We start from the raw sequence: 26,562 nt of genomic DNA, 5'->3' as shown, positions 1-26,562 counted from the left end.
GTGTGTGTGTGTGTGTGTGTGTGTGTATAAGAGAGAGCGGGGGGGTGGAGGGCTGGCGGGGGGGTGTATTTTAAACTGGCTACAAAGCTCACCAAGTGAAAATGCTCGTGAGTGTGCAAGAGGAAAAGCAGGGGACAAGCCGCTGTCTCTGTTTGATACTTGGGTGCCTAAAGTCACACCGGGGGTGGGCGCATGTGACCCGGGGAGGGAATAAAGTGATGACTGAGAAAGCTTGTAGTTTACAGATAATGCAACTTGTTTCCAACTGCTGCCCCCCCCGCCCCAGGCAGCCGGGTGTAATCTTGGACCCAACGGGGGCGACTCTCCCCTGGAGCGAGTCCAGCCCTGCCCTGCTCCATGCTAGGAGAGGTACAAAAATATTATAAAGCTGCCTTCTTCCCTACTCAGTCCCTTTGCTCTGTTGGGGTGCAGCAGCCCAGTCCCTCAAACCTTCCCTACAGGTGCTTAGCACCCCATAGGAACAAACCTCGTCTGACTCTCTAGACCAAGGCTGGGCAGTAATTTTTAATGGGGACCACTCCAAGGTTTTTGCAAGTGGTCAAGGGCCGCACTTCTGTGCAGAGAGTGGGGGGTCTGGGGTGGAGGTTGGTACAGAAGGGAGCCTGGGGCAGAAGGATGCAGTGTAGAAGAGTGTGAGGGGTCTGAGGGCGTGTGGGTGAAGGGGAGGATGGTGATCTGGGGCTGGAGCTTGGGTGCAGGGTCCAGGAGGGGGTATGGGTGCAGGAGAAGATTCTGGCCTGGGGGAGGAGTGTAGGAGGAGGTGCAGGGTTTGACAGGGAGTTGGGACCTGGAGGTGGTGGGGAGAGGGGGTGCAGAGGATACGGGTAGTGACCAGGGCAGGAGAGGGTCGTGGCCTAGGTCAGGTAGTGCGGGGCAGGAGGGGTGCCAGAGACAGGCTCTGGCTGAGAGGTGCTTACCTAGGCAGCTCCCAGCCAGCAGCCCTGCAGGAACCTGATGCAGGCTGTTTGCCTGTCTGCTGCAGTCCCAGGCTGTTTGGCTGGCTGCTCCATGTGGCTCTGCTCTGGGCAAGGGGGAGGGAAGGATGTTTCACATGCTGTCCCTAGCAAAATTTCTCAGCTCCTATTGGCTGGAAACTGGCCCATTACAGCTGAAGGAGCTTTCTGGGGGAAGGTGTAGAACATAAGAACATAAGAACAGCCGTACTGGGTCAGACCAAAGGTCCATCTAGCCCAGTATCCTGTCTACCGACAGCGGCCAGCACCAGGTGCCCCAGAGAGGGTGGACTGAAGACAATGACCAAGCGATTTGTCTCCTGCCATCTCTCTCCAGCCTCTGACAAACAGAGGCCAAGGACACCATTTTATCCCCTGGATAATAGCCTTTTATGGACCTAACCTCCATGAAATTATCTAGCTTCTCTTTAAACTCTATTATAGTCCTAGTCTTCACAGCCTCCTCTGGCAAGGAGTTCCACAGGTTGACTACACGCTGTGTGAAGAAGAACTTTCGCTTATTAGTTTTAAACCTGCTACCCATTAATTTCATTTGGTGTCCTCTAGTTCTTCTATTTAGGGAACTAATTAATAACTATTCTTTATCTGCCCTCTCCACACCTCTCATGATTTTATATACCTCTATCATATCCCCCCTCAGTCTCCTCTTTTCTAAACTGAAAAGTCCCAGTCGCTTTAACCTCTCCTCATATGGGACCCGTTCCAAACCCCTAATCATTTTAGTTGCCCTTTTCTGAACCCTTTCCAAGGCCAAAATATCTTTTCTGAGGTGAGGAGACCACATCTGTACTCAGTATTCAAGATGTGGGGCGTACCATAGTTTTATACAGGGGCAGTAAGATGTTCTGGGTCTTATTTTCTATTCCTTTCCTAATAATTCCTAGCATCCTATTTGCCTTTTTGACCGCCGCTGCACTCTGTGTGGAAGTTTTCAGAGAACTGTCCACGATAACTCCAAGATCTCTTTCCTGATTTGTCGTAGCCAAGTTAGCCCCCATCATCCTGTACGTATAGTTGGGGTTATTTTTCCCGATGTGCATTACTTTACACTTATCCACATTAAATTTCATTTGCCATTTTGTTGCCCAATCACTCAGTTTGGTGAGATCTTCTTGGAGTCTCTCACAGTCTGCTTCTGTCTTGACTATCCTAAACAGTTTGGTATCATCTGCAAACTTTACCACCTCACTGCTTACCCCTTTCTCCAGATCATTTATGAATAAGTTGAAAAGGATTGGTCCCAGGACTGACCCTTGGGGCACACCACTAGTTACCCCTCTCCAATCTGAAAATTTACCATTTATTCCTACCCTTTGTTTCCTGTCTTTTAACCAGTTCTCAATCCAAGAAAGGACCTTCCCTCTTATCCCATGGCCATGTAATTTACACAAGAGCCTTTGGTGAGGGACTTTGTCAAAGGCTTTCTGAAAATCCAAGTATACTATATCTACTGGATCCCCCTTGTCCGCATGTTTATTAACCCCTTCAAAGAACTCTAATAGATTAGTAAGACAGGATTTCCCTTTACAAAAGCCATGTTGACTTTTGTCCAACAAATTATGTTCTTCTACATGCTTCACTATTTTATTCTTTACTATTGTTTCGACTAATTTACCCGGTACTGAAGTTAGACTTACCGGTCTGTAATTGCCAGGATCGCCTCTAGAGCCCTTTTTAAATATTGGTGTCACGTAACATGCACCTCTCCCTCCCTCCCCAGCATCCAGAGCAGAGAGCAGCCAGCTGTTTAAAGCCTGAGCTGCTCTGTCCATAAGGCTCCTCCTGAGGTGTCCGTGGGCTGGACCCAGGGACTTGTTGGGCTGGATCCATCCACAGGCTGTATCTTGCCCACCTCTGTTCTAAATCACCTGTGGTACATGTCGAATCATCAGCATAGATGATGAAAGCACAATGGAAAAGTGAGATTTTGACTGATTCCAACAGTTCCTGGCAGAACAGAACTTTCTCAGTTCCTGCAGAATCATCCAGACCCTACAGTTTCATTCATTTCAGTGGACTGTAGGCACGTAATCTGCTTAGGTACTTTTGGAAATTGCACTCAGCGGCTGTCTGCCTTGTTAGGCAACAAAATACTGTTAAAAATCCGGACCTTGATGCGTAAATCAGAATGTGTTAAGAACTTGCAGGGAGAAAGGCGATTCCCTTTGGAAGAGCTGCGTGGTGATGAAACGTGGGTATAGAATTCCACAGGAGATATTGAATCCCAGCAGAACCAGGTGATTGGCAGCAAACATGTAAATCCCAAATGGACACTGGGTTTCTGGGGAATTCTTAGTGTGTTTCAAGTTTCCCAGATCCGCCCACTCGAGATGCCAGTCGCTCCCAACTGTGCAGATGTCCTGACTACAGCCAGATGTGCCCTGGGCTCCCTCTCAGTGGGTCTGAACACGTGCCAGGGCTCTGCTGTGCTAGTCACACTTCGGCCAGGTCTGCCCTATAGGGGAAGGTCAAATTCAGAGACGCGACTGCAGCTGCGTTAATCACGGAACTGGAGTCAACGTCCCTTCACTGGATTTTTTCCATCGTTCCCACAGCAGGAGGCCAATGAGAGCAAACGCTCCCGTCAGCTTCCCTTACTCCTCGCAGGAGCGGGGCGCTGTGGGGAGCTCCCTCTGAGTTTGATTTAGTGGGTCTTTAGGAATCCCTGTTCTACCCCCTTCTCCTCAGGCACTGGGCAAGCCAGGAGCTGGTTTCTCCTGCCTCCTGGGGGGTTGCCTCGTCACTGGGCTAACGGGCACAAGGGAGCTGTTGGCCTCCTACCACCCGCCATTTTGGATAGAGCAAGGTGGGTGCCTCAGCTGCCTGACTTCAGGCGAGTGGTTTCCAGCTGTGGGTTGCTCCACCTTGGGCTTTAGACACAAAAGGCCTTCAGTGGGCCAGGCTTAATGCTGCAGCCTTCTTGCCAGCAGTTCCACTGGCTCCATGCCAGCTTTGTGGCTTGCGGTCTCAGGTGCCGTCTCTCCCCATGCTGGGTGTAGAGAGCTGAGGCGTCTCACCCGGCATGTGGGGATCCCAGGGATTTGCAAGCTGCCTCCACCTGAGCTGTTGCAACAATCAGCCCCTTTGTCCGTTGGTTTTCCAGGAAGAAGCTGTTTCCGGTCCCTGCTTCAGGGGAGGAATGGCTGACTATCAATCGTTTGGAAAAACTACCTGGGTAAGTACCAGCCATGGAGAAATCCACAGAGGTTCTCAGGTGCGGTTCCTGTGGTTCAGAGCCAGTTCGACAGAGACACCAGACTTGTGATCTCATGAGAACAGGCCCTTCTGCAACGGCCCGTGGTTGGTAATCTTGGTTATAGGTTAGGACAGAGGCCTGCCACACCCTCTGGTACTGCAGCCCAAACTGGTCATCTCCCCCCCCCACACACACACACTGTGTTCATTGCTGATGTATTGCTATATATTATAATAGGTCCCAAACTTCTCAACTGACATCAAATGGACAAAAAAAAGATATAGATTGGAAGGTGAGGATGGCAAAATCAGATGCATGCCCAGAATCTGCCATTGAGTCTTCCTCTCCCTCCTTGTACCCCTGCTCGAACACTTGCAAACACACACATCTTGCCCAGTAGCCGGTCTCTGAGGCTCTGTCCAGACTCAGGGTTTTTTTTGAAAAAAGTAGCCTTTTTTCGAAAAAACTTCCCCTGCGTCCAGACTCAAGCCGCGTTCTTTCGAAATTAAATCGAAAGAACGCGGCTTTTCTTTCAATGGCGGTAAACCTCAATTTACGAGGAAGAACGCCTTCTTTCAAAAGTTCCTCTTTCGAAAGAAGGCGTTCTTGAATGTAAATAGGGCTTCTTCGAAAGAGAGCATCCAGACTCACTGGGTGCTTTCTTTCAAAAAAGCAAGCCGCTTTTTCGAAAGTTCAACATGCAGTCTAGACGCTCTCTTTCGAAAGAGGCTTGCAGTCTAGACATAGCCTGAGAGTGGCCCAGACTAGAACCTGCACTGTCATCCAGAGACAGAGGGCTGGAGTCACCCCAAGCATGGTTTCTTGGCTACCAGACATCGAGAAGGCTATTCTCTATGAATAGATCCCATTCTTTCTTGGACACCATAAGGGTACGTCTACACTAGCTCGTTAGTTCGAGCTAGGAAGGGTAATGAGGGCAAGCAGAGTTGCACATGAAGCCTGGGATTCAAATATCCCGGGCTTCATTTGCATGTTCCCAGATGCCGTCATTTTAAAATCTCCCTTAGTCCGAACTCCGTGCCGGCGGCAACACGCGGCACGGAGTAGGTAGTTCTAATTAAAGATCCTAATTCGAACTACCATCATTCCACGGGGAGTAACGGTAGTTTAAATTAGAATCTTTAATTTGAACTACCTACTCCGTGCTGCGTGTAGCCGCGGGCACGGAGTTTGGACTAAGGGGGATTTAAAAATGGCGGCGCCCGGGAACATGCCAATGAAGCCCGGGATATTTAAATCCCGGACTTCATTTGCAACTCCGCTTGCCCTAATTACCCTACCTAGCTCGAACTAACGAGCTAGTGTAGACCTACCCTAACTTCCCATGGAAAGGAGTTTCACAGGTTAGTTATGCACCGTGTGAAAAAAAGCACATTCTCTGATTCAACTAGCTGCCTATTCAGGCCATCAGGAGAGTGTGTTCTTCCAGAACTTGGTGAGTAAAAAGAGTAGGGAGGAACAGGAGTTTTAAAAGAAATTTTATACCAATTTTTCCCCAGTTTCATACAAAAATTGATCAGCTCTGTAGTTGGTCAAAAACAGAGGGAATGTCATGAAAATATGGTTTCAAAACTTGTTCTGATTTTTTTAAAAACCAGCTCCAGTTGTATGGAGCTTTGCACAAGCCAAAATAAGCCTTTGGGGAGAGTTTGAAAATTGTTAAACTCTAACAGTTTGACCCCACACAGCACCAGTAAGATACATCAGTTTACTACAGCAACACATGTTCTACCAGTGGAGTTTTCTAATATTAAGAAAAGACCAAACACCCTCCCTCACTCAGCCATTTTCACTTACACAACATGGCCTGTCACTCTTGGAGCGGATCAAAGATCTGGATCTATTCTGGTTTTTATGCCTTCCTAAGCATAGCAGTGTCTGTGTGTCATGCAGTGAGCAGTGTGACTAACTTCTGGACAGACCGTCGCTCTTCTCTCAGCTTTCCCTCGTGGAGTGAATTGTGTGTCCAAGGTTCTGATTTGGTGGGGCTTATTGTTATTATTGTTTTCATTTTTTGTCCATCCACCTGCTTTGTCCATGTTTGTGTCTGAGAGGAGGCAGGTAGAAGGTGAGGGACGTGGATTCTGTAGGAGTCTGCTGATGGCATGGCAGCCTTGGAGATTAGGACAGAAACCCCCAAGTTCACTCAGGGATGGATGGGAAAGCGGCAGAGAGCAGGAGGGAGGTGCTCAGAACAGCCTGGGTTGCCGAGACGACACCCGGCCGAGTTCTGTACTACAGGTTGCACCTCCCTTAACCGGGACTCTCTTGTGTGGCAACCTCAGTGGCCCAGCACGGCCACGGATGTTGCGGGATGACAGAGCCCTGGAGCAGGGGGCCAGCAGCTGGGAGCCTGGCGAGCCTGGTAGTGGCAGGGCTGCAGCCACCAGGATAGTGGTGTCACTGAGGCAGCCTGGGTGGCAGCAGAGCACTCTCAGGGCTGCCTGCTGCCTGGCAGCGGGGCTGGGACAGTGGCAGCCCAGACGGGGAAGCCAGGCAGGGGCCGTGTCAGCCTGGGTGGCAGCCGGACCACAGTATCCTGGGCAACAGCCACCTGGCTGCAGCAGCCAGCCTGGCCAGACTGAAGGAGCCGGCAGTGGGGAGGGGCTACAGGCTGAAAGGCAACAATTCCCCTTATCCAGCAAACTCCCTAATCTGGGATCAATCAGGTCCTGAGGGTGCCGGGCCAGGGAGGACCCACCTGTAATTGGGGGTTCCTCCATGCTCTGGTGGATCCCACTGCTGGAGCTGGACTGGTCTGTGACAGACGCACAAAGAGCCGAGCCCCAGCGCTGCTGGAGGCGGGAGGGGGGTCTCCAAGCTGGCGGGGGAGGGCGGACAGTGTTACCCACAGCTGCTGCATGTCTAAAAGTCTGAGCAGGGAGCCATGTTAGCCTGTAACTAAAAAAACCTGAATAAACAACAGCGGCTAAGGTGCTAGAGGACCGCTGCTGTTTTGTGGTTTCTGTTATGGGACAGCTTAGGGCACGGAGAAATCCAGGAGCAGCCCTAAGCTACAGATTGCTTCGGCCTGTACTGGGTGCGTGTATTCAGCCAGGGACACTGCGCCATGCCTGCCAGCTCTGCAAAGTGCTGCCCTCGTCCAGTCCTCCCACCAGCTGGGTGCTCCAAGCACGGGGCTGCCCTGGCGGTGCTTCGGCCATATGCAGCAAAGGACAAACAGAGCAGCGCATCATCTGCATGTTGCTAACACTGGCAGCCCACTGGCAAGCACATGGGACAGGCCCCCTCTGTGCTGGATCCCCAGCAAATAGGAGCGTGGGTGGAGGCTGAGTCTTGGGCCAGCACCTGCCCCATTCCCAACCTATGTAAGCCCGGGGCAAACAAATGTGCCCTATCCAATCCAGGGGCCCCAGCCTGTGGGCCGGGCAGGCTGCAGTTGTAACCCTGTGTTCTTCCCTGGGTCACCCAGGGGCAGCCACACTCACCCGTGGGCCTGGGCGCCAGATGGTTTCACATGAAAGGAGACCCTGAGTACCCCAGGGGTGATGTTGTTCAGTTGGGGATCCCCTCTCCACCTCTTGCTGCAGCCCCTTGCTCCTACAGGAATATACAGGGGTGGGGCCTCCACCTGCTGGCCCTGTATACACTTAATGCTGCACCTTGGGAGCCTCCAGGGACCAACTTTTCCCAGTTCTAATCTGGATTAATTCCAGACAACCATTATAACTAAGGGTATGTCTACACTACCCCGCTAGTTCGAACTAGGAGGGTAATGTAGGCATACCGCACTTGCAAATGAAGCCCGGGATGTGAATTTCCCGGGCTTCATTTGCATAAGCGGGGTGCCGCCATTTTTAAAACCCCGCTGGTTCGAACCCCGTGCAGCGCGGCTACACGGGGCTCGAACTTTGTTTTATTCTTATTACTATTCATAATTGTCATTGATGGGTTTTTCTAGGGAGTTATTTTGCCATATGTTGAGTTCCTTGGGTAAAGCATGTGTTTGAATAACACATTTTATTGCAACTATTTCAGAGCAAGACGGAGGAGGGGATGCAGAGAGGAGACGAAGGTAAGAGTTACCCAGGATTTGGTCAGCTCAGATGTCCCTGAACTGTAAAAGCGTGCCACCCATCATTATTTTAGAGGCCCCAGCATGGTTGCAGTTCCAGGGGGACTGGCAGTGACATGTGTCAGAGAACCCCCACAGAGAAAATCTTTCCCCCCAGGGTCTGTACTTCCATCCACATGTCGGGCTGCTGCAGGAGCTGCACCTGTACCCAGCCCCTGCAGCTTGTGAGAAAGGGGATGAGAAGGGAGGCAGGGCAGGGCCTTGTTCCTGTCCAGGAAGAGTCTGTGTGCCAGCGATGCGCCATCCCCAGCTCTCTGTCATTTCCACCGAGCTGGACAATGCTTGTTCTACAGACTCCAGCCCTGCACCGTGTAAACAAACACATGTGAGGCGGGCTGGCCCGTTCGCCCCGCTCCACAGCGCGAGGGAAGAGCATGAGGCCATTTGTAGCCAAGATCACCTGGCTCCCTGTGTGCAGCAACACAAGTGGGCTGTGCAGGGAGACTTTGGCGTGGGCACGGCAGGCGTTTGGCAGGGAGCCCAGCAAGGCCGCGCCCTGCCCCGGGGGATGAAAGAGGAAGGCCCAGAGCGGTTGTGCAATACTCTGAAAAACGCGTGTGAGGAGCGTTGGTGCAGAGGACGGGCTGGGACAGTGCAGGGGCTGGCGGGGGAGGAGGCGCAATGAGGGGGCAGCGTGCTACAGACATTTCTTGAGGGTGGCGAGAAGGAGCGGAAATACGCTGGGGAAATGCTCAGAGGTCTGAGAGGACCGAGCTCCGTCCAGAGGAGGACGTGGCCTGACCAGAACAAGGGTTTCTTTGGACGCGCCTTGTGTTTGTATCTGACTCTCGGATCCAGGACAAAGAGCATCAGCTCCAGGACCAGGGCTTATCTGCGTCCCACCAGAGACAGGTGCTGTGGTTGGACAGTGAGCAGTGCGGTGTAAGAACCAGCCCTGTTGGCCAGGGGCCACGGCAGACTAGAGAGAGAAGTTGCAGGCTCAGCCCAACGGGGAAGGGAGACACATTCAGGGGCCGTGTTGTGACTGGACAGAGGCCCTGGGGTGTGTTGGGGAGGCCAGAAAGGAGAACGCTGCATAATCCAGGCAGAACACATGGGCTCTGGGACGGAACTCGGAGGTCAGACTGGAGAGGGAAGGAAACTTCTGGAGGGGCTGAGGGGAAGGACAAGGTGGATTTGCACGTGGCCGACGTGCGCAGGATGAAGGTGAGAGAGGGCTCAACAACTGCCCCCAGATTGCAGGGCTGACAGGTGGAGGGAATGGGGGAGGGGGGTTGAGAAAAGTGTCAGAGGAAGGAAAAAGAGATGAGCAGGAGAGAGGAGAAGGGGCTCAGGTTTGGTCACGTTCAGTCTAGAATGAGAGGACATCCACGGGGACAGAGATGAGCAGAGATGTGGGGCGGGAGGGACATTAGTTACTCTGGGCCTCTCGGCCCCAGGGCACGCTGTGCACGTTAATTAGCAGTTGTATAAATAGTACATGTGTAGGACTTGTCTCTTTTATCTGTGCAATGACGCTCTGACTGTCCAGCCTGTCGCCAGCAGCCACAGACGACGGCAGGAGATCCGAGCTCAGAATCATCCTCGTTGGCAAAATCGGAGCTGGGAAAAGTGCCACGGGAAACACCATCCTCGGAGAAAGAACGTTTGAATCCAAACTTGGAGCAACACCAGTGACCCTGACGTGCAAAAAGAGGCGAAGGAGCTGGAAGGGGAGGGAACTCGTGGTGATTGACACACCTGCCATCTTTGACCAAAAGGCTCACGACATGACTTGTCGAGAGATTGTTCATTGTGTGAGGCTCTCCGCCCCAGGCCCCCACGCGCTGCTGCTGGTGACCCAGCTGGGCTGTTACACTGTGGAAGACATGGAAGTTGTGAAGCGAGTCCGGGAGATCTTTGGAGATGGAGCCATGAGGCACACGGTCGTCCTGTTCACCCGGAAAGAAGATTTAGCGATCGACTCCCTGCACGACTACGTGAGACACTCAGATAACAAAGATCTTCAGGGGCTGATTCAGGCGTGTGGGAACCACTACTGCGCTTTCGACAACAGAGCAACCGGGGCAGAGCAGACGGAGCAGGTTTCGGAGCTGGTGGAAGTGATCCAGAGAATGGTGCAGGAGAACGGGGGCGGGTATTACACCAATGAGATGTACCTGGAGCCCCGTTTAACTGAGCAGAAAGTGAGAGGTTACATTGGACGCAATAAGAGAACCGGGCTGCAGACCGAGGAAGCTGCTTGCATCAAGCACAGGAAAGAGATTTGGGGCGTCGTGGCAGTTGTGGCGCTTATTGTCGCACTTCTTCTGATGTTACTGTCTCACGCTTTCTGATTTTCCTCAGTTACTAACAGCCACTGATAGCGTCTCAGTGCAACCGAACCTGACTGCTTCCCAAACCTCGCACCTCGGCTTCTCAGCACCCGCACCTTCTCCAGTGCTGCCCATTCACACAGAACATGAACAGACTCTGTGCTCTTTATTAACTCTCTGCTCTTTAATAACAAAGTCGATTAGGATCGTTTCAATGTGCGGAGCCAGTTTCTATGCCCAGTGCTGAGCGCAGCAACGCCTAAATACTTGCAAAGTGGGTGTCTGCAAGGCATTTAACGTGGAGTCAGCCTTGGTTTTTTACGCATCTAGCAGTGACAATGCTAAGATTGTTTCCTTAGTTTACTTACAAATCTAGAACATAAGAATGACCAGACGGGGTCAGACCAAAGGCCCATCTAATTCAGTGTCCTGGCTGCCCACAGTGGTCAACGCCAGATAGCCTAGAGGGAGGGAACCATCATGTGATCCCTCCCCTGTGACCCATTTCCAGACAAACAGAGGCTAGGGACACCGCTCCTACCAATCCTGGCTAATAAGAGTTGATGGACCCTGTCATGGCTCCTTCCCCACTCTGGCATGATAAATGCAGAAGTGGGGGCCAGCAAGTGTACCCCAAAGCCTTATCTACCAGGCTTTGGTATAAAATTTCCCCAAAATCTTAAAAACCTAGATCTTGGGAAGAAAACTTCCGCTGCCACCACCCAAATGTTGCTAAAGAAACCAGGGGAAAGATCATTTGGGAAATCTCACCCCTAAAATAAAAATCAGGACACACAAGTAATCAATGCCAGGTTAATAAAAAGAAAGGAAAGAACTTTTATTATTACAACAATATTCCTGTTGCAAGCATAATGACTAGATAGGGAGGTAACAAAATATACTCATGGAGAAACTCCATGGGCCTAGAACTTAGTTACAAAGAAAAGCCAAAACATCTTTTAAGCAGTGCCAGATCTCAGATCCCATACCCAACCCTTAAAACAATAAAACCTAACGAAACTACCTAAACTTTACCCTACTTACAGAAAATGAAGAATTGTGTCTTGGAGAGAGAGAGAGACATGCTTGTCCCTCTCTCTAGCTGCAGAGAACTCACTCAGAGAGACAAAAGGAGAAAGGAAAAAACCCAAATTCTTTTGTCCCAGGTTGAAAGTCCCACCTACATTCCTATTGGTCACTCCAAATGGCTAGGTGTAGTTAACCCCTCAATCCCCAGGCTGCTGGCTAACCCTCATAATCATGACAGACCCAACCTCCATGAATTGTCTAGTATCTGTGATTGTTAAATTAATTTCTCCTGCCAAATCCAGGCTGTGAAGCTAAGAAAACATGAGTCCCAATTGGCAAAGGGTCACTGTCCTATAACAGCAACTCCCATGTCACCTGGCTACCACCTGACACTCAGAGGCCTGGTTTACACTAGACCAGGCAGGTCAGCTTAGATACACAACTCCAGCTACACAAAACGCACAGCTGGAGTTGGCTTACCTTAAGCTGTGTCGTAGCGGTGTCCACATAGTGAGAGGCTCATGGGAGCACACATTCCTGTCAGCTTCACTTACTCTTCGCAGAAGGAGAAGTACCAGCCAGCAGGGGCTTTCTTCAGTGTTTGATTGAGCAAGTCTACACTAGACCCATTACATCAAATGCCAGAAGATGGATTTTTGGAGCATCGATCTTCTTATAAGTGTAAAATGTATCTTTGTGAAGAAGGTCACATGAGTGATCAAATGAAAGCTTTTAGCACATTGGTCACTATAAGCATCACATGGTATGTACAGGAAATAATTCAGTCGTATGGATGTACTAAAGTGTGTCAAAGACAGGGTTTGACAAGGACAGTTGACGAAAGGCCTTTGCATTCATGAAAATCAGATCTTGGCCATGTCAGCCAGTGATGCTGTGAAGTAGCTATAAGCAAGACACTGATTTGGATGAAATTAAATTGCTGGAGTTGAAATCTAACTTTGTAGAGGCATAAGAACATAAGAATGGCCATACTGGGTGTGTCTACACTGGCCACTTATTCCGGAAAATCAGCCGCTTTTCCGGAATAACTTGCCAGCTGTCTACACTGGCCCCTTGTATTTCCGGAAAAGCACTGACGATCTACTGTAAAATCATCAGTGCTTTTCCGGAAAAAGTATGCTGCTCCAGTTCGGGCAAAAGTCCTTTTCTGGAAAACTGTTCTGGAAAAGGGCCAGTGTAGACAACACAGATTTCTTTTCCGCAAAAAAAGCCCCAATCGCGAAAATGACGATCGGGGCTTTTTTGCGGAAAAGCGCGTCTACATTGGCATGGACACTTTTCTGGAAAAAGTGCTTTTCTGGAAAAGCATCCTGCCAATGTAGATGTGCTTTTTCTGGAAATACTTATAACGGAAAGCTGTTCCGTTTTAAGCATTTCCGGAAAAGGGTGCCAGTATAGACGTAGCTGGTCAGACCAAAGGTCCATCTAGCCCAGTAGCCTGTCTGCCGACAGTGGCCAGCACCAGGTGCCCCAGAAGGGGTAGACTGAAGACAATGATCAAACACTTTGTCTCCTGCCATCCCTCTCCAGCCTTTGACAAACAGAGGCTGGGACACAATTCCTTACCCCCTGGCTAATAGCCTTTTATGGACCTAACCTCCATGAACGTATCTAGCTCTTTTTTAAACTCTGTTATAGTCCTAGCCTTCACAGCCTCCTGTGGCAAGGAGTTCCACAGGTTGACTATGCGTTGTGTGAAGAAGAACTTTCTTTTATTAGTTTTCAACCAACGTGACTCAGAACTCTTGGCGGCCTGGGAAAGCATCACAGTGAGGTCGCATTGGCAGGACTGGCACTTGGCTGAGGTCCCCGCTCCATGCCCTGGTCCATCAGAGTCTGCAAGAGTCCCGGCTGAGACGGCTGGAAACAGACCCCCCCATCACCACCAAAAGTTCCAGTTTTGCTCTTTTCTCTTTGCTGGTCTCGGGGGATAGCAGTGAACTCGAACAAGTATGTAACGCGCGGGGCAGAGAGACCGTGAGGCTAGAGCTGGCCAGACGGGGTTAGAGACGCGGGCGAGGAGCATGGGCAGGTGAAAGGAGCAGCCGAGCCGAGACGGAGGCAGAAACGCAGCAGCCAATGGACGCCCACCAGACGGCCCTGGGACCAGAAGAGAGGAAGGGGGTGGGGGAAACCGCTCAAAATGCTGTCGACAGAGATGCAACCCCCCAAGCTGTGGTCAGACGTGTCCAGAAGCCTCCCAGACAGGACACGTCGTGCTGGAGTCACAAGGAAGTGATTGCGCGGGAGAGCTCCACATTGGGAAGAGTCTGTAACGTTCGGAACATTCCCGATAACTGAAAACTCACCGTCCTTCTAAGCACTGCAGGGTGTTCAGTTGTCTCGGAGGGAGGGGGGAAGGTTTCAGCAGCAAAGGGCAGTTGGTGGCAGGTCCAGGAGTATTGGGGTGAGCATCAAGTCAAGTCCCTTGTCACATTTGAGGGTGACTTTGTCCCAAACGTCTTGCAGAAGAAGGTTGGAGCCACCAGAGAGGCAGCCCCTGAGCAGAGCGGAAGACAAGCCCTGCGTCCATGGCCCAGCAGAAAGGAAGGAGCTGCGTATGTGCAGTCACCCCCAATTCAGAGACTACAATGATCCAGGTTTCTGTAGGTATCACCAGGGTGGTGCATCCCGCAGGCCTGTGATACGCCAGCTGTCAACGAGATGGCCTTATGCCGAGGGTCCCAAACATTCCTGCTGCGGCCTCCTCCAGAGATTCCTGTCCCCTGCTTGCTCCCATCCGTCCATGCATGAGCAGGGTCTGGCTGAGCTTTCCCCGGCATCGATGGGACCGGGGTGAGAGGACAGCAGGAGCCTGCAAGGTTTGCACAGACCCAGCTGCTCTGCCACGTCCTGGCTGTAAATCACTGTAGGACTCTGGCTGTCCGTGACGCCCAATCTCGAAAGGTGCAGAAACACGCCCCCAGGAGAGGGGTTATGAGGATCAAACACGAGTGCTGGTTGCCAGAGCCCGTAGCACAGGGGTCCCGATGGGTGAGTGTTACCGGACTGCGCAACTGGCTAATGCTATGCCCAGCTCATGTGGCACCTGCTGGTGCTGGACATAATCATGGGTGGTGGGTGAAGGCCCCATTAGGGAAGGCAGCTGAAGCCCTGCCCCTTCTGCCCAAAGCCACACCCCTTCCCTGAGACCACACCCCTTCACAACCTTTCCCCCTGCCCCAGCCAAACCCCACCCAACCCCAGCTGAGGGCCAGGGCTGCCACGTGGCAGGGCCCTGGGCTTCCCCCAGCCTCCGGGGAGTCCGGCTGCCATGTGGCCTGGCGACTGCTCCTCGCAGGTGGCTGGGCAGTGCAGGCAGTTTTGGGAGGGCTATGCCTTCCCTTACCTACATTCCCTGCTGCCCAGGCTCAAAGGCCGCCCCCCCCCCCCTCAGGGGTTGGAGGTGGCTGCACCCCTGAACTCTGTGTCTTCTCAGGCCAAGGGCAGCCAATCAGCAGCGGGGTTCAGTGAGGACAGGCTCTCATCTGACTTTCACACACCAAGGAGGGAAACTGAGGACACCGCCCAGCACACCGGGCGGGGTGAGGTGCATGTTTGATCTGGCTCCCTGCTTTGGAATCGTGGGTCTGGTATTTTCCTCGGCCCAGGACACGCTCCAGGCATGTGGCCCCAGCAAACGAAGGGAGCCCCCCTCCGCCCCAGCACCGCACAGAGAGCGCCCAGGTGCCCCGGCCTCTCGCCTCTTCCTCCTTGTTCTCCCAGCAGGGCAGCAGAGGCGGGAGCTGAAGCAGGCTCTCCTGCCCCTCCTCCGGGGGTCCCACCTCCCAGGGTGCAATGCAGGGCTCTAATGGCCTTCCAGCCCGAGCTGCTCGGCACCCAGCCCCGAATGCAGAAACAGGAAGGGAAAGAGAAACTGGCCTGGAGGCGGAGGGGGGTCGGGGACAGGGAGCCTCAGTGGCAGCTGACCCAGGGGAAAGGGAACAGAAACCACTGCAGCCTGTGGCTGGTGACCAGACGCCCAGTGGCGTCAGTGCCTGCTACGGGGACAAGACCAGGAATGGAGCTAGAAACCCACCCGGGCAGGTGGCCTCTGTCCCTGGGTTACTGCCCTGCAAAGAGAGCCTGGGCCAGATCCTGCACCGCACTCAGGACTACATCAAGAATAGCCTCTCCCGTTCTGGGTTCTGTACAAGAGGCTCCAGCAAGCCGTCATTTAAGGCATAGAGAAATGTTATCTCTGCATCTCGTCCTGAGGGGACATGTACCCAGTCAATATGGGGATAATAGAAATCCCCCATTATTACAGAGTTCTTTATTTCGGAAGCCTCTCTAATCTCCCTCAGCATTTCAGTGTCACCATCACAGTCCTGGTCAGGTGGTTGATAATAGATCCCTACTGTTATGTTCTTATTAGGGTATGGAATTACTACCCATAGGCTATGTCTACACTCGCGGCTTCTTGTGCAAGTAATATGCAAATGAGGCTAAGCGTGGAATATTGCCAAGCCTCAGTTGCATACCTAATGAGCTACCATTTTTTTCAGAAGAGGCTCTTGCGCAAGAAGGAGAGTCTACACTGCCCCTTCTTGCACAAGAAAAACCCTCTTGTGCAACGCCGTTCTTCCTGAGAAGTAATAGGTGTCACGGCGTTGCACAAGAGGGCTTTTCTTGCGCAAGAAGGGGCAGTGCAGACGCTCCTTCTTGCACAAAACCCTCTTCTGAAAAAAATGGTAGCTCATTAGGTATGCAAATGAGACTCGGTGATATTCCACGCTGAGCCTCATTTGCATATTACTCACGCAAGAAGCCACGAGTGTAGACATAGCCATAGTGATTCTATGGAACATGTTGATTCACTTAAGACATTTACTTCATTTGAGTCTACATTGTCTTTCACAGATAGTGCCACTCCGCCACCCACACGGCCTATTCTGTCCTTCCGATATATTTTGTATCCCGGTATGATTGTGTCCCACTGATTGCTTTCATTCCACCAGGTTTCAGTGATGCCTATTACGTCAATCTCCTCCTTTAATATGAGGTACTCGAGTTCACCATCTTATTACTTAGACTTCTAGCATTTGTGTAGAAGCACTTGAAAAAATTGCCACTGCTTATTTGTCTGCCCTTCCCTGATGTATTAGATTCTTGTATATGTGATTGTTTCTTGTCTGATCTGGCCCATACTTTATCATCTCCCCTCCTCTCTTTCTGACTGAAACCATCAATGGATTTTCTTCTAAGGGAAGTCCCCATCCGATCCTCTGCACCAATCAGCTTTCCCCCATTTCTTAGTTTAAAAATTAAGATGAATTTCTTAATTACCTGCTCCATTATCTTCCCTGGCACAGAAGCTAAACTGACTGATCTGTAATTTCCTGGGTTGTTCTTATTTCCCTTTGTATAGATGGGCACTAGATTTGCCCTTTTCCAGGCTTCTGGAATCTCTCCCGACTTCCATTATTTTTCTAAGATGATAGCTAGAGGCTCAGATACCTCCATTATCAGCTCCTTGGGTGTTCTAGGTGCATTTCATCCTAGGTGAAACTTGATGATTCCATGTTCTGTTCAGTCCCTCCTGGGCACCCAGCATTGGCCACCGTGGGCAGACGGGATACTGGGATGGTTGGACCTTTGGTCTGACCCAGCCTGGCTGTTCTCACAAGTGCAGGTACCTACAATAATCTCATTATCAGCTCTTGGAACTGCTCTAGGTGATCAGCCAAATGTAATCATGTCCTTTTCATCGCTGTTATTCTCACCCAGACACAGAGGGTATTTCTACATTACATGGCTCTGTCGACGGAGCCATGTAGATGAGCTTTGTAGACATAGCAAAATGAAGCGGAGATTTAAATAATCGCCACTTCATTTACATCAAAATGGCTGCCGCACTGTGCTGTTTTTCGGCTCAGCGTGATAGTCTGGACGTTCAGTGGTCGACTTCAAAAGCCTTTGTTGACTGCCCTGGTAAACCTCATCCCACGAGGCATAATGGGGCAGTCGACAAAGGCTTTTGATGTCGACCACCGAGCATCCAGACTACCGCGCTGAGCAGTCACACAGCTGATCGGCAGAGCGCGGCAGCATTTTCGGAAAAGCACAACTGAAGGGGAAGTACGAGAAGGCGTCTGGGGAGGTGCTGTCCACACAGAGCGTGGCTGAGAAGTTGTCTCAGGAATACGCTGCAGTGGAAGAGATACTAATGGAGTTTATTGATAAATCATCTCGCAACTTCCAACATCTGCAAGAAATCGCTCTGAAACCCAACCCGCTGTCCACCCCGAAATACATTGACCTGCTGATCATGTCGGAGCAACAGGAACTGAAGCCTGGGTACCAGGAAAGAATAAAATCACTGAAGGACGTGAGGGAAGTAGCAGAGATTGTAAGAAAGATTGCCAATAAGGAGCCCCTGCTGGAAGTAGAACACAGTCTGTACAGGAAGCTTGAAGAAAAAAAGGCTGTGTTCAAAAAATATGTGAAAGGAACAGTAAATTTAATTAAAAGCTTTTTCGATAATTACTGGCTGCAGCTCCCCATGCGAAAGAAGCAGCCGGTGTAACAAAGCCTGTAGCTTAGCCCGGATTCAGGACTGGCCTCCTCTGCTCTGTGTAACATTTTCCTGTAAGATCCAGTGAACCTGAGCCTCTTTGCCTGGCTCCCTATGACTGTGCTGATTTCCATTTATTGCAGTGTAACTGGCAGCAGGACCTGGCCCACAACGTGAATGTGACGTCATAGTAGGAAACGGCGTCAGTGTCAGATGTTCACAGGGGGATGTCTCCCGTCGTGGTGAGAGCCCCATGCCCAGACCATCATGCGCCCTCTTTCGACTGCCTGTGTTGGGACTGCACCAGTAAGCGCAAGTGCTAGCAGGGCCAACGCTTGGCTTTGTTATTTCTCTGAGCACCGAGCTCTCCCAGCGCTGGCGGAGCATGTGAGCCATTGGCAAGATGCCAGGACACAAGTCATCAGCGGGAAGACAAAACTGGCCCCAGAACTGAACCTTGGGGCACTCGGCTAGGAACTGACCAACCAGACACCACTGAACATTACCTGCCAAAACCCTGAAACCAGTGCGGCAGCCCTTCCTCAGGAAGCCCCCTCCAGTTCAGCGGCAGTGAGACAGCCCGTTCTCAGGGGGTCCCTCCAGTGTGGTGACCCTCTCTTGGGGGGCCCACTCTCACCTGGGGGGGTCTGCCCCTCTGCCGCCTGCTTCCCCCATGAATCCCCTTGGGGCGGTCCTCTCACTCTGAGCCCCGGGGCCTCCACCCCCAGAGGGAATAGCACCCCCCTGTTCTCTAGACATGAGCGACTCCCAGCCAGCCCCAAACAGGTGGGCTTATGGAGCTTTGAACAGAGCCAAGGATCCCTCAGGCCAGTCCTGGGCCCTCAGCCCTCACGTCAGTCTCCCTGCAGCCAGCTGAGTCCTGCCCGCCCTGCTCTCAGTCCCCAAAAAACAGCCCCAGTCTCCCAGAAGAGCCCCCAATATCCCCAGAAACAACTCCTCCCCTGTCCATTATCTTCCCCCAGGTAACAGGGTCACCTGGGCCCCTCTTCTCCACCCCATCCTCCATCCAATGCTCTCCCCTTGCTGGGGTCAGCTGATCTGGTTGCTGGGGTCCCTCTCTGCAGCCCCTTGTCTGTCATCTGTCCGGACCCAAGGTCCTCTGAGCAGGGCTGGGGTCACCAGGGTACCAGACACCATAGCTCCAAGTCTGGGCTGTTCTCTGCAACAACAAACTCCCCCCCCCCCTTCCTCTTTGTTACATTAAACCAGTAACTTCTGGGCACTGAGCGCCCCCTTTCAACTATTTACCTGGGAGGGTGGTGAAGCACTGGGCTGGGTTCCCTAGGGAGGGGGTGGAATCTCCATCTCTAGAGGTGTTTACGTCCCGGCTTTACAAAGTCCTGGCTGGATTGATGGAGTTGGGGTTGGTCCTGCTTTGGGGAGGGGGCTGGACTCTCTGACTCCCGAGGGCTCTTCCCACCCCAGGATTCTATGATTCCATGTAGCTCCTATTGGCCAGAAACCATCCAATCAGAGCTGCAAGATTTTGCTGGGGGTGGGAACAGTGTGAGAAGCATCCTTCCCTCCTCCCCTGGGCTCCCAGGAGCTGTGGCCCTAGACAAACGCCTGAGAATGAGCTGTGGAGGCCGGGCCACATGACTAGGAGGGGGAGGGAAGGGTCGCTAGCTAGGAGCAGCCCGTTGCAGGTAGGGGCGCAGTGATGGCCAGGGCTGGTGGCTGCTCAGGAGGGGCCTGCGAACAGGACCTGAGCCAGATGGCCCAAGGGCTGGGCAGTGGCTGCGGGATCTGCAGGTCCAAGGGAGAGAGGTCCAGTATCCAGTAATGTCTTTTACTGGCACATGACCCTGATCGCCAGATGCTCGTGACCTGTGGCAGAGGCAGCAGTAGCCAGCTGGGACAGAGGACCCCGGGATTCATTCCAGCATCAGGCCTGATGGCTCCGTAACTTCCTAAGAAATGATTTCGGAGGTTGCGAAATGGTGATAATTAACCCTCAAGAACTCCAGATCTGAGTGGGGGAGGGGTGTATTGAGGTCTGGATGGGGATCGGGGGTCTCCGTTCTGTTGGGCTGGCATTAGACTGAGGTCTGAAAAAGACACAAATGCCTGATTGGCAGCAAATCTGGTTTTATTGATCTATAAACTACGGCTCCGTGAGTGAATAAAACCACAGAATACAAGAGCACGTAGAGCCCCGAGTAAAGCTCGTCTGGCTATACATGGATTACATGCAGCGCGGTTCTGAACAGATGCAGGTAACTCGGTCCCAGCAGGGACGGGTCCGATCACCCAGCAAAGCGAATAACGAGCCTGAGCAGCTGGGCAGGGACGAGTACAATGTCCTCTGTGTGATTTCAGCGGGACTGGTCACTTCCCACCTGCTGGGAATCCTCGGATACGGCTGTAGCGGTCGGACTGTTCCAGACTCATCCTGAGTCAGAGCTTCATTACAGCTAGAGCATGAAATAGTCTTAATCAGCCTTTCAGCCACTCCCCTTTAACCCTCCTCAACCCAGACAGAACAGAACACGCACTAGGGAAGGGAAGAAGCAGAGAGGAGAGAAAACGCAGCTGCGCTTGGTGGTGCCAGCTTTGCTGTCTTGCTGCTGCTGAAAAGCCACTCACAGGCCTGATCAGCCCCTCCGAGCCCTGTCAAATTGGTACCAGCTGGAGCTGTTTCAGTCAAGAGGTGGGGAACAGTGTTGGGGTCGGGACCAATGACCCACAGAAAAATCAATCGGGGGCTGCACACAAGTGAGAACATGAAACAAAACAAACAAACCCATCACAGATGTGGCCCCTGGCTGGGAAGGAGACAGACCCTCCCCACATTCCCCACACCCCAGAGACTGGGGGTGCAGCCTCGTAGATTTTATGTACTCCCGCCCCATGGCAGGGCAGCAGGGGGGCTGGAGCACCAGTGCAGGCTCCCCAGTGCCGGAGGGAGGGGGGGCTGAGACTCGGGGGCCAGATCCAAGCAAGCCAGAGGCCACTTCCAGATCCCAGGCTTGAGATTCCCCACCCCTGGCTTAAGGCTTTGGTGGATGCCCTGGGACAGATTGTCCCGGGCAATGTTTTACAGAAGTGCCACCCCCTGTGCTTCAGCTGAGCCGCTCTGGTTTGCGGCAGCGGCAGAGAGGAGCCAGAGTCAGGGGGACGTTTCTTATGTCTGATGACTTGTGTCCTGGCATCTTGCCTACGGCTCACACACGCCGCCAGTGCTGGGAAAGCTCGGTGCTCAGAGAAATAGTAAAGCCAAGTGTTGGCCCCGCTAGCACCTGCGCTTACACTGGTGCAGTCCCAATGCGGGCAGTAGAGAGAGGGCAAGTGATGGGCCGGGCGTGGGGCTCTCGCCCGGATCTGAGACATCCCCCTCTGAACATCTGGAACTGAAGTTGTTTCCTCCTACGTTGTGCATTTTGTGCCATGTTCTCCCCCAGGTGGAGTGGGCCAGGTCCTGCCGTCAGTTTCACTGCAATAAACGGAAGTCAGCGCAGTCACAGGGAGCTCAGGGAAAGGGACTCAGGCTCACTGGAACTTACAGGCAAATGTTACACAGAGCAGAGGCGGCCAGTCCTGAATCAGAGCTAAGCTACAGGCTTTGTTAAACCGGCTGCTTCTTTTTCATGGGGAAATTGCAGCCAGTTATTAGTGAAACCAGCTTTTAACTAGATCCACTGTTTGCATACGATCCGCTTTCCCTTTTACAAAGTTTTTGAATGCAGCCTTTTTTCTTCAGTCTTCTTGTACAGACCCTGTTCTCCTGGCAGCAGGGGCTCCTTATTGACAATCTTTCTTATTATCTCTGCTACTTCTCTCACTTCCCGCAGTGATTTTATTCTTTCCTGGTACCCAGGCTTCAGTTCCTGTTGCTCCGACATGATCAGCAGGTCAATGTATTCCGGGGTGGACAGCGGGTTGGGTTTCAGAGCGATTTCCTGCAGACGTTGGAGGCTGCGAGATCTTTTATCAATAAGCTCTACTAATATCTCTTCCACTGCAGCGTATTCCTGAGACAACTTCTCAACCACGCTCTGTGTGGACAGCACCTCCCCAGACGCCTTCTCGTACTTCTCCTTCAGTTGTGCATAGGTCTGTTTCTCTTTCACTACTGTGTATTCCCACTTGTACTTTTGACTGAAATGAACATTCCAGACACATCTCCCAGGGCACACTGTGCAATATCCTGTGTTCCTGTCCATAGCTGCACACCCGCGCTTGCCATCATCATTAGAGGACGAACAGGGATAGTGACACGTATAGTGACAGTTCCGGCAGTTCATTATGTAGTTCCCTGTCCCAGAGATGTCTGTTTGCACCGGCACTGTTTTCTCCACCTCATACTCAAAGTCTTTATTGGCCTCCATGTCATCCTTATGCTGCTCCAGAGCTTCCTGTGTCTTGCGCAGTTCTTCCAGCTTCACCAGGCCGGCTTTGATTTGGGGCTGCAGCCCTTCCACGGCCACCTCCAGCTCCTTCCGCTCCCTGAGAACCTCCTGTGTTAACATCAGACTTCTAGTTTTCAATTTTAATAAAACCCAAAAAAATGTCTGCATGCTCATGGCTCCCATTCTCCAGAACATTTCATCAAAATTACAACTGCCCTCGTCAACTGCAGCATTACAGGTGAAGAGGACGGAGTTATTGAACTTGAAATACACAGGGTTGCCCTGAGCATCCTTAGCACAAGGGACATCAGCTGTTTTAATGGCCTCTAGCACAGGGGGGGCCTGCCCATCGGCGAAGGTGACCAGGATTAGGATGTTGTCTTTTATGTCCTTCCCAAAAATGGAGAGCACCAAGTCAAACACGTACTTCTGGGCGTGGGTCAGACGAGCTAGTGAGGCCTGAACCACAACGCAGACGGCGTCGACGTGACTAATGGCCCCTGCGGTGGAGAAGAACTCTCAGATCTGCCTTGTTATCGCCTTGTCTTGCTCTATCCCTCTGGTGTCGCCAAATCCCGGCGTGTCTATTATAGTCAGCGAGTAGGGGACTTGGAAGCCCCTTGTGTGATTCACTTCATAGGCCGTCACCTCAGTTGTCTGGCTCTCATCCTGGCTTCTGTTTGTTATTTCATGGATGAACTTGAACCTGAATTCATCCTTCCATTGCACACCCAGGATGTAGTTGATCATCCCGTTGATGAGAGTCGTTTTCCCCGACCCGGTGGCTCCCATCACCATAATCACTTTGTTAGGGATCTCCAGGGTCTCCTTCCCCAGCCGGTACTTTGGATGTTCTGCGTTAGAATCAAACACCTTCTCTATGGCCAGTGCACACACCGCGGGCTGCCCTTCTTCTATCCGAGTGCTCTTTCTCAAGAAATCTTGTGCTAGTGTCTTTAATTCCTCTCCTGCTGATGTAATTGACACCTCCTCCCCGGGATCACTCACAGCCCCGTCCGCACACACGGCCGACACCCGGAATCTGTAGGGCGTCTGTGGCCTCAGTCCATCAATGGTGCAGGACTCGGTTCTCTGTCCCGTCCTTCGCTCCAGCCATTTGGCTTCTCCAGACTCCTCTCTGTATTGCACCTTGTACTCGCTTATACTGACTCCATCTCCAATGACACGTGGACTCTCCCAGCTCAGGGTGATGGCTGATGATTCTACTATGGCTTTCTCTGGCTTCCCAGGGGGGCTGGTAGGAGGAAGCGTCTTCACCGTGTCGCTCACGTCGCTGCTCTCGCTGAGCCCTGGTTTGCTCACGGCCGCGTATCGGAACTGGTACTGCGTGTTTGGACGGAGCCCTGTGACTGTGAGTGTCTCTTGTGTGTTACTGACATTCACAGCCACCCAGTTCTCCTGCCCGACAAGTCTGTACTCTGCCCGGTAGCCACATATCTCAGCCCTGCCATAGGCTGCCGGCTTCAGCATGAGCTGCACACGGTCATGTCGGACTGCACCAATCAGAGGAGGAAGAGGCTTTGATGGAGGCTGGAAGTTGGTGTTGACCAGCTCTCCATCCTCATTCAGGTAAATGGAAGTGCCTGGATTGTCCTTGTCTGGAACAGAGGCCACAATGAACCGGGTCTTCCCGTTAGATTCATTGACACGGGCAAAATCTGAAAAGCACTTTGCAGCTTTTCTAGCTTTTTTACGTATTTCCTTGTCCTCAAACCAGGCTTTGGATTTTGGTTCCTCACTGGCAGAACTGGCTGGTGCAGGATCCTGAGTGTCCTTAGTAGACTGGGTATGAAGCCAGAGATGCAAATCTGATAAATATGGCTCCTCGTCGTGTAAGGAGGTGAATGTAAAAGAAACGACAAAGTCAAGCCCAGGGTCCAGCACTATTTTCTCTAGTTCACTCTGGGAGAGCACCACGTCTACATTGCTTAGGGCACTAAGGTAGGAATTCACATAATTCATCTCTCGCTCCTTTGAGTCCAGGAATTCATTGAGTTTCTGAGTGTTGAAGGGTGACAGGTTTTTGCGTGACAGAATGTCCACCAGGGCCCCTTCCTCTTCCCTACCTCCACGGATGGAGGGTAAGAGTCCTGCCAGCTCTTTCTGGAAAGTCTGTCTGTGTTGCTTACACAGACCTTGGAACTGTTGGACTTTCCTCTGGATTTCAGGGAAGGTTCTGGCAATTGGATTCTTCCCCATGTCGTTGCATCGCATGTCCAGTTCTGCCAGGTCCTCCATTGCAGTCTGAGCATCAGAAATCAGCACTGTACTGATCTCACGCATTAGCCGAGCAGCTCTGGAATCCAGCTTGGTCAGCGGGTACAGCCAGACTCTCATGGGTATGGCCTTCTCCCCGTTCTCACCCAGCCGCACTGGAAGGGTGGAATAAATGGTTATGGCATCTTGGAAATTAGTTGGATTTTTCTCAAGTGCAAAATCACCATGGAACTTGCAGTTAAATTTGTCAGCATTTGATTTGTCTTTTTCATCCATGTTGAGAGACCCTGCCCCTTCCACAGAAAACAAGGGTAACTTTTTAATTGCAATCTGGAGCGATCCCTCGATCTCTTGTAGACTCTCAGTAGAAGAAACTTCTCGATCGAACACGAAGAAAGCCTGGGCGCCGTACAGCACAGCTGTGACCACGTGGGTGGCCGTGCCTTGGTCAAACACAGCAGGATAAGAGACGTTCTCTGCTCCTAAATGGCTCATTGTTAGGTGCTCAAACCTTGTTGTGGTTGAGTACTGGAGAGTGACTCGGGCCTGGTGTTTGGATGTTTTGGTGTCATTTAAGTATTTGGCAGATCTGCTTACTTCAACCAAGCCGCCCAGGAAGCTGGCCTTCAGCGATGCCGAGACATTGAGGGCGCTGGCCTTGTCCTCAATGATGTCAGATGCGATGATCTCACATTCAGTCCTGGGTTGTGGTTTTGTGTTTACATCCATGCGAAGCCGTTCCAGGTCCCACAGCGTGATCCCTGCAATGTCAGAGAGAAGCACACGGTAACGTAGCTGATGGGACACCCAGCACACAGCGTCTATGCAGGGTTTAACTGTCATTTCTGAGACTGACAAATAACGAGCGAGGGACACCACGTGAACTGGCCAAGTCACAAACGTGCCTAGTCAAGGCTGAACGACATGGCTAACGGCTAACAACCTCCTCTTACTCCTGCCTCCTTACAGGACTTGGGAGGACGTCATCGTGTGTGATTTATTTTGAATAAAGCCCTCTCCAGAGTGACCGAGTTCACTCCCCACGCTGGGTTCGCTGATCCAGGGAGCAAGTGCTACACTTACGGTTGAAATGCCACGTCCATTAGAAACACCTGGCTCTTCAATTTAGGCAGCTCGGAATTGCCACGTTTGCCCTGGTCCGTGGTCTGTCTAGGCCAGTGATCTCTCTATGAGAGTGGCCAGCCCCGGATCTTTCGCCAGAAGGTGCATGAAACCTGCTCTACTCTGGGACAATCTGCCCTCATGAAGGTCTCACTGGTCTCCTGAAGATTGACTTCAACCTTGGGCCCGAGGTTTTCTATCCCTTCCCCCACGTTTCTTTCATTATTGCAATCCCCCTATTCTGGCTACCCCCATGAACGTCCAGTCCCACTGAACGTCTAACCCGGCTCAGGTGAGACGGCGGCAGCTGGCAGATGAAGCCGCGTTTGTCCAGGGAGGACATCAGGGGGATGGGCTCTCTAATGTGAAGGCTTTGCACAAGGAAGACCCTGCAATGGCCCTTGCCAAGCCCACTACTAGCCCTTGATCTGCCTGAGCCTGGGGCGCCCTGGCCAGACGAGGCCTCCTGGCTGGAGGTTGCTACCCAGACCCTCCTCGTCGCTGGCTGGGAATGCACCCGGCACGTCCCTGTGAAACAGCCCAGCAGGGGAAACCCACCAGCAGGGACGTCCCCGGGGGAGTGGATGGTCAACAACAACTCTCTCTCCACTCCGGGACCCACCCCCACCCCACCTCTTCCCATCCTTCCCTTCTTCCATCCACACGATCCCAGGGGCATAT

At 52.1% G+C, this 26,562-nt stretch overlaps 2 protein-coding genes across 2 annotated transcripts in view; one reads left to right on the top strand and one right to left on the bottom strand.

The window, feature by feature from the left end:
- LOC102454822 (GTPase IMAP family member 8-like) overlaps positions 1–13,356 on the top strand; it is a 43,676-nt gene extending 30,320 nt beyond the window's left edge. Inside the window, exons 6-8 of the mRNA XM_075916932.1 lie at positions 4,099–4,170; positions 8,212–8,248; positions 9,812–13,356. Of these exons, the coding sequence (XP_075773047.1) occupies positions 4,099–4,170; positions 8,212–8,248; positions 9,812–10,605 (903 nt within the window). The 3' untranslated portion in view covers positions 10,606–13,356. The remainder of the gene's footprint in view (positions 1–4,098; positions 4,171–8,211; positions 8,249–9,811) is intronic.
- Positions 13,357–21,837: 8,481 nt separating this feature from the next.
- LOC142825180 (uncharacterized) lies at positions 21,838–25,697 on the bottom strand. Its single transcript, XM_075916953.1, is given in 1 exon segment — positions 21,838–25,697. A coding segment is annotated over 1 exon segment (3,765 nt). The 5' UTR covers positions 25,603–25,697.
- Positions 25,698–26,562: the final 865 nt, after the last annotated feature.

The sequence above is a fragment of the Pelodiscus sinensis genome, unplaced genomic scaffold, assembly GCF_049634645.1.
Source record: "Pelodiscus sinensis isolate JC-2024 unplaced genomic scaffold, ASM4963464v1 ctg40, whole genome shotgun sequence".
Classification (NCBI taxonomy): Eukaryota; Metazoa; Chordata; order Testudines; family Trionychidae; genus Pelodiscus; species Pelodiscus sinensis.
The sequence above is the reverse complement of the archived record's forward strand: the minus strand, read 5'-3'. Positions and strand labels throughout refer to the sequence as shown.